General features: G+C 48.5%; 1 protein-coding gene across 4 annotated transcripts in view; it reads right to left on the bottom strand.

Annotated features, from left to right (window-relative positions):
• Nucleotides 1-7,223, bottom strand: part of Ift140 (intraflagellar transport 140) — a 92,029-nt gene that overhangs the window by 4,190 nt on the left and 80,616 nt on the right. For all 4 annotated transcript variants that reach the window (XM_045161592.1, XM_045161593.1, XM_045161594.1 and 1 more), the window contains 4 exons: nt 4,830-5,036; nt 4,479-4,691; nt 4,234-4,400; nt 463-604 (listed from right to left, as the gene is read on the bottom strand). In XM_045161592.1, coding sequence (XP_045017527.1) covers nt 463-604; nt 4,234-4,400; nt 4,479-4,691; nt 4,830-5,036 — 729 coding nt within the window. The remainder of the gene's footprint in view (nt 1-462; nt 605-4,233; nt 4,401-4,478; nt 4,692-4,829; nt 5,037-7,223) is intronic.

Raw genomic sequence — 7,223 nt, 5'->3', positions numbered from 1 at the left:
AGCAGCTGACAAGAGGAAGCACATGTGTGGTCATGGAAAACACCATAAATGTTAGAGGTCTGAAGGTAAGATAGATACACTCTGCTGGGGTTCTCGAAGGAAAGAAGAGAAGGAGCACCAGCATGCCTGGTCGTAGTCTGGGCGGAAATACTCGCAAACCTTGTCTGGCACAGGAGATGCATCTAGAAGATGGAAAGAACCCAGCTCAAGACAACCACCTCCCAAAGTGATGGGAAAGGCTGACACGTCACAAGAGAAGCGTAGAGAGAAGATAACTTACCATCGCTACTGTTAAAATGCCATAAAGCCACAAGATGCTACTACGCCCCATGGGGGTGACCAATGCAACGTGAGCACACACATGCTGGCAACGATGAGGAAGAACAGAGGAGGGAGAGAGATGCGTGAGTGTAACGTGCAGGCGAGCTCTGGGAGCATCAACCTGGGAGGAGGAAGCCTCACCATTTGATACTCCTCCATCTGCACGTGATGCTCCACCAGGAAGCCATAGACGTCTCCGATGCGGATGGTGCTGTCCAAGTCTGGCTCCTCCAGGAGCAGCTCACATTGCCTGATGGACTCCTTGGGGTCTTCTGTGTAGGTCCTGATAGGGGATAGAGAAGGCCTGAGCCCAACCCAAAATCCTGCATGCTCGAGGCCAATGCGGGCACCTGTCCTGTAGGAGCAACTATCAGGAATGGCCAGATAACTTTTTTTTTTTTTTTGAGGTAGGCACTTCCTTAAGCCCAGGCTGACCTGAAGCTCTGTAGTCTCAGGTGGCCTTGAACTCAGTGATCCTCCTACATCTGCTTCTGGAGTGCTGAGATTAAAGGTGTGAACCTCCACGTCCGCCTCACTTTTTTTTTTTAATGTGAAAGTAATTCCCATGGATTAAGTGAATTATTTATTTGTAAGTAGAGAGAAAGAGAATGGGCATGTCAGGGCCCCTAGCCACTGCAAAGGAACTCCAGATGCATGTGCCATTTTGTGCATCTAGCTTTGTGTGGGTACTGAGGAATTGAACCTGTGTCATTAGGATTTGCAGGAAAGAACCTTAACTGCTGAGCCATCTCTCTAGTCCTTAAGTGAATTTTTAAAAATGATTTTATTTTTATTTATTTATTAAGAGACAGGGAGAGCGAGAATGGGCACACCAGGGCCTCCTGCCATTGTGAACAAACTCCAGATGCATGTGCCACCATGTGCATCTGGCTTACATGGGGTCTGGAAAATTGAACCTGGGTTCTTAGGCTTCACAGGCATACTCCCTAACCACTAAGCCATCTCTCAAGCCCAAGATCGAAGATTTCTAATTCTAATTCCTGTCCAGGGAATGTTCAGGGACATACAGAGTAGAGCATGTGAAAAAAGGTATGCCATTTTGTCCAAGGCAGTGAGGAAGAATTTTTATTTTTAATAACTTATTGGGCTGGAGAAATGGCTTAGCAGTTAATAAGACATTTGACTGTGAAGCCTAAGGACCCAGGCTTGATTCTCCAGGTCCCGCGTAAGCCAGATGCACAAGGCGATGCATGTGCACAGGTGGCACGTGTGTCTGGAATTTATTTGCAGTGGCTAAGGCCCTGAGGCACCAGTTCTTGCTCATAAAAATTTTTGAAAAATTATTAGAAAACTTATTAAATTAGGGCTAGAGAGATGGTTTAGCGGTTAAGCGCTTGCCTGTGAAGCCTAAGGACCCCAGTTCGAGGCTCAACTCCCCAGGACCCATGTTAGTCAGATGCACAAGGGGGCACATGTGTCTGGAGTTCGTTTGCAGTGGCTGGAGGCCCTGGCACGCCCATTCCCTCTCTCTCTCTGTCTGCCTCTTTCTCTCTCTGTCTGCCTCTTTCTCTCTCTGTCTGTTGCTCTCAAATAAATAAACAATAAAAAAATTTAAAAATTATTTTAAAAATATCAGAAAGAGATAATGGGCACACCAGGGCCTCTACGCACTGCAAACAAACTCCAGATGCATGTGTCACTGTGTGCAAAGTGGGTATAGTGGTTACTTAGGCAAGACAAGAATCGCCTGGCATATGCAACCTGGTTCATGGCAAGAGACTGAGCTATGAAGGTTTATGGCTATTTCCAGAGGGTCAAGGCCCTTCTGGCCTTGCTGGTTTGGTTCTGCAGACAGGTGTGTCCAGCCCTCCCTCTGACCCGCACACGGCTCTGCACCATGTCCTCACATCTTCCCTTCTGTCCACATGCTTTACCCAATGGCTATGACCACCACCTGCCACGCCCATCCCCCTCCCCCGCCTCCTGCAGCCCAGGCTGGGCACTGTCAGACACAGACTCTGGGCTCCATCTGGCCAGATGAATGATGCCTTTTTAAGGATATCAGTGTATATAGCATTGTTTAAGATGCTTTTTAAACTCCAAAAACCTCAGATGAGGACCCCATTTCTGGTAGTTGGGCAGTAGTTGAGTCCTGGGGATATGGGTGTTTGTTTATATCATCATGACCACACTCACACTAAGCTCTTTTTCTAAGACAGGGTCTCTCTCTAGCCCAGGCTGATCTGGAACTCACTCTGTAGTCCCAGGCTGTCCTTGAACTCAGGTTGAGCCTATTACCTCAGCCTACTGAATGCTAGGACTAAAGGTGTGTGCGTACCACCATACACTTTTAAAAGCTGAATACTGGGCTAGAGAGATGGTTTAGAGGTTAAGGCACTTGCCTACAAAGCCTAAGGACCTAGGTTTGATTCCCCAAGACCCACATAAGCCAGGTGGACAAGGTGGCACATGCATTTGGAGTTTGTTTACAGTGGCTGAAGGCCCTGGCACACCCATTCTCTCTCTCTCTCTCTCAAATAAAATAATATTTTTTAAAAGTTGAATATGGGGCTGGAGAGATGGCTTAGCGGTTAAGCGCTTGCCTGTGAAGCCTAAGGATCCCGGTTCAAGGCTCGGTTCCCCAGATCCCACGTTAGCCAGATGCACAAGGGGGCGCACGCGTCTGGAGTTCGTTTGCAGAGGCTGGAAGCCCTGGTGCGCCCATTCTCTCTCTCTCCCTCTATCTGTCTTTCTTTCTGTGTCTGTCGCTCTCAAATAAATAAATAAATAATTAAAAAAAAAGTTGAATATGTACTAATAAGTAAAAAAAAACCTAGGGCTAGAGATACAGCTCAGCGAGGCACTTGGCTGCAAAGCCTACCGACAAAGGTTTGATTCCCTAGTACCCACATAAAACCAGATGCACAAAGTGGCACATGCATCTGGAGTTCGTTTGCACTGGCAGGAGGCCCTGGTGCACCCATTTTCTATCTGCCTCTTTCTGTCTCTCTCAAATAATGATAATAAAATATTTTAAAAACCTAGTGGCCGGACGTGGTGGCATACACACCTTTAATCCCAGCACTTGGGAGGCAGAGCTAAGAGGATCACCGTGAGTTTGAGGCCAACCTGAGACAAATTGAATTCCAGGTCAGCCTGGGCTAGAGCAAGACCCTACCTCAACAAACAAACAAAAAAACTAATGAAACTTTCCCTGGCCTCCACACACATAGATTCTAGATTACTGACATGGATACAATACGCTATCGACTCAGACCTCTGCCCACATCCTGAAGCACAGCAGTAGCTCGAGGGAAAGGCTCTAGTCCCCAGGGTCCCTACTACACTGCTGCACAGCAGCCCCTCACCCCAACCCTTATGGACCTGACTAGGTCCAAGGCTCTCAGACACCTACTGACCTGAACCTGACATCCTTCTCGCTTCTCCAAGCAATTCTCTCTCAGTGTTGCTGGTACAATTCTCCCAAGGAAGTGCCCAGGTTCTGTGGGAGTACTGTTGGGTGCTGGGGCTAAAGGAATGAGCCACCACTCCTGGCACTGTGGGAGTCCCCACAGGTCAGACATGACTTCCCCAACAGTAAAGTCCTGTCTATGGAATTATCCTGAAAATTATCTGTTGGTAGTAAGAGCTTGGACTGGGGCTGCCTAGTGGTTTAGCACTTGCCTGCAAAGCCTAATGACCGGGGTCCAATTTCCCAGGACCTACATAAAGCCAAATATGCAAAGTAGTGCATGCATCTGGAGTTTGTTTGCAGTGACTGGAGGCTCTGAACATACATTTCTCTCTCTCTGCTTGCAGATAAAATAATAAATAAAGCTTGGACTGGTATGTCAAGTCAGCCTGAGCCTTCCTGACAGCCTGGGGGCATGGGGTCCCCTCCCCCGCTAGCCTGCCATCCCTTCCTGCTTGCTGCTCCTCTGGAGGACACACCTGCGGGCCTGAATGAACCTCTTCACCAGAGTCATCTTGCTCTGAAGCTGAGCCAGCTTCGCCTCCTGGTCCAGGGGACTCTTGGCCTTGGCTTTGGACAGGCACTTGTAGGCCTCAGTCAGTGCCCCGTGGGCCTTGTCATAATTCTGGTATTCATCAATCTCCACCTGTGCCAAGGAGACCCATCAGAATGAGATCCAGCAGAACTGCCCTGAGCTCTGCCAGGGCCCCTCAGAGGGCTGTACCTGGGCACAGGCATCATAGAAGCCAGCCAGGAGGTCCAGGGCCCGCCCCTTGGTGTAGAAGCTGATAATGTTTTTCATGATCTCCGGCTCCTTCCGCCAGTCCAGGGATTGCAGGTAGTTGGCCGCCATGATGTAGATTTCTTTCTGCCTCGAGACACCCGCGAAGAACACAATTTTCTCCGTGTCTCCTGACTTGAGCAGTGCTCTCATGGCCTAGGTGGAGAAGGGTGGGGGCTTAGCTGAGCGGGTGAGGCGCAGGGGCATGAGTCCACCGCTGGAAGGCCAGGTGGCCCTTCAACACCCGGGCTGGGAAAGCTGCGCTAGAACACTGAGCAGCCTGGGCAGACTCACCTTCAGCTTGTCCCCGGCCTGGGTATACTTCTTGGTGGCCAGGTGGTAGTTGCCCTGGCGCATGCAGCAGTTGGCAATCTGCTCTAGCAGCTCCCGCCGAGACTCCTCAGACAGGTCCTTGGAGTCCTTGGACACAGTCATTTTCTCCGCCATCTCCTCAGTGATGGTCATGTTCTGGTCCAGGCACAGCTGCAGAGCCTCGTGATACTGTGCAGTGCCAGAGAAACCGAGCAGGGCTGTGACTGTGAGCTGGCCGAGGGCCGTGGCCCGGGGTCCTTCACAGCCACCACCACCCTTCAGAGGAAGCTGGCCACTGCCTGTGGCTGAGTCAGAGGTGGAAAGGACAAAAATGTTTCACAGCACCATAAAGGGACACCGACTAACTCTTTCCCTCATGCTGCTAACAGTCTAGAATTCAAAAGAATAATATATTTGCTGTAGAAAAAGAAACAATAATGTAAACCAGGCATGGTGGCGCACGCCTTTAATCTCAGCAGTCGAGAAGCAGAGGTAGGAGAATTGCCGTAAATTCGAGGCCACCCTGAGACTACATAGTGAATTCCAGGTCCACCTGAGCTAGAGACCCTAACTTGAAAAAACAAATAAACAAAAAGGGGAGGGGCTTGGCATGGTGGCACATGCCTTTAATCCTAGCACTCAGGAGGCAGAGGTAGGAAGATCGCTTTGAGTTCGAGGCCAGGCTGGGACTATATAGTGAATTCCAGTTCAGCCTGGACAACCTCAAAAGAGAGAGAAAGAGAGAGAGAGAGAGAGAAACAATAATGTATGTACTTCAAAGCCAGGCATGGTAACCCATGCCTCCAGTCCCAGCACTTACAAGGCTGAGGCAAATGAATTGTGAGGCCAGTCTGAGCTACACAGTAAGTTCAAGGCCAGCTTGGACTATGGAGATAGACCTTACCTTTAAAACAAAACAAACAAACAAAAACTTACATACACAGAAAAAAAGCCCATGTTGGGCATGGTAGAATTAACTATTTAAGAGGCTGAGGCAGGAGGATCACTTGAGCCCAGGAATTTAAGGTCAGTTTGGGAAGTCTCTGTGGTGGTTTGATTCAGGTGTCCCTCATAAACTTAAGCATTCTGAATGGTAGTCTCCCTAGATGAATGCAATTGGAAATTAAAGCCTCCTGGAGGTGCTGCATTGTTGGGGGCAGGCTTATGGGTGTTACAGCCAGTTTTGCCATGCCATTATTGCTATTGTCCACCTTATATTGGTTAGGGGGTGATGTCTACCCTTTGCTCATGCCATCATTTTCCCCTGCCATCATGGAGCTTCCTCTCAAGCCTGTTAGCCAAAATAAACCCTTTTTTCCCAAAAGCTGCTTTTGGTTGGGTGATTTCTTCTAGCAATGTATACCTGACTGCAACAGTAATGTTGGTTCCAGAAGTGGGGTTGCTGCTAGATACCTGACCATGTGACTTGGCCTTTTGGAGCTGATTTTCAAGAGGAATGTGGAAGGATTTGAAACCTCAGCCTAAGAGATGCCTTGCAGTGCTGTAAGTATAGCTTGGTGGACTATTCTGGTCAGTGTTGAAAGACCTGAATGCAGTAAGAACTACGGACTGTGTGGTTTGGCTTATGAGGGTGAGAAGGAGCTTTGCCTGGACTGGGCTAGAAGCAGTTTGTGTGAAAGGCTTGCTGTTATGGCCATGTCCTGAGGACTTGTGCAGAATTGCATTGCACAGAAATGGGCTGGTGTAAGCAGAGGGATATGGCACAGAAAAAATGAAATCTTTGGACCTAAACTGCTGTCCTTTCACCTGTAATTGTTTGAGAGATTACAACCTTTGAGATTTGGCCAGCTGACCTTCACTGAGGCAACAGAAAGAATGTAGACTCTTTTGAAGGGTCTCTTTTGAATGCTCAAGGAGTGTCCTGTTCTTCAAAGTCTGCTTTATTCCCCACTGGATTAACAAATTGGCACCCTACCTGGTATTGTGGAATATAAGAAATGCAGGAAAGAGAGAATCATTGAATTTGCAACAGTCTTGTGTTTTGGAAATGACCATGGGCAGTGTGAAGCAGGTTTGGTGGATGCCTACATGGAGACCCCATGGGACCATGAGGATGAACCATGGGTTGCAGTGGAAACCCAGTGGAGATGCTGGGACCATGAGATAGCTGGTAAGGAAAGCTGCAAGCCCTGGGTGAAGTTTTCCAGGACTGTGAGTAGCCTAGCTGGAGGGGCAGAATTGGAACTCCAGAGACTTGTTGCTGGTTAGAATTATTGGACTTTGACATTTGCCACTGACTAGAGTTGTTGGACTTGGAACTATGGAGTTTGATGGTTGCCCTGTTTAAATCTTGTATTGGTTGAATATTCCTTTGCTATGCCCAATGCCATCTTTTGCAATGTGAGTGTTTATTCT

Source organism: Jaculus jaculus, chromosome 11, assembly GCF_020740685.1.
Source record: "Jaculus jaculus isolate mJacJac1 chromosome 11, mJacJac1.mat.Y.cur, whole genome shotgun sequence".
Classification (NCBI taxonomy): domain Eukaryota; kingdom Metazoa; phylum Chordata; class Mammalia; order Rodentia; family Dipodidae; genus Jaculus; species Jaculus jaculus.
The sequence above is the reverse complement of the archived record's forward strand: the minus strand, read 5'-3'. Positions and strand labels throughout refer to the sequence as shown.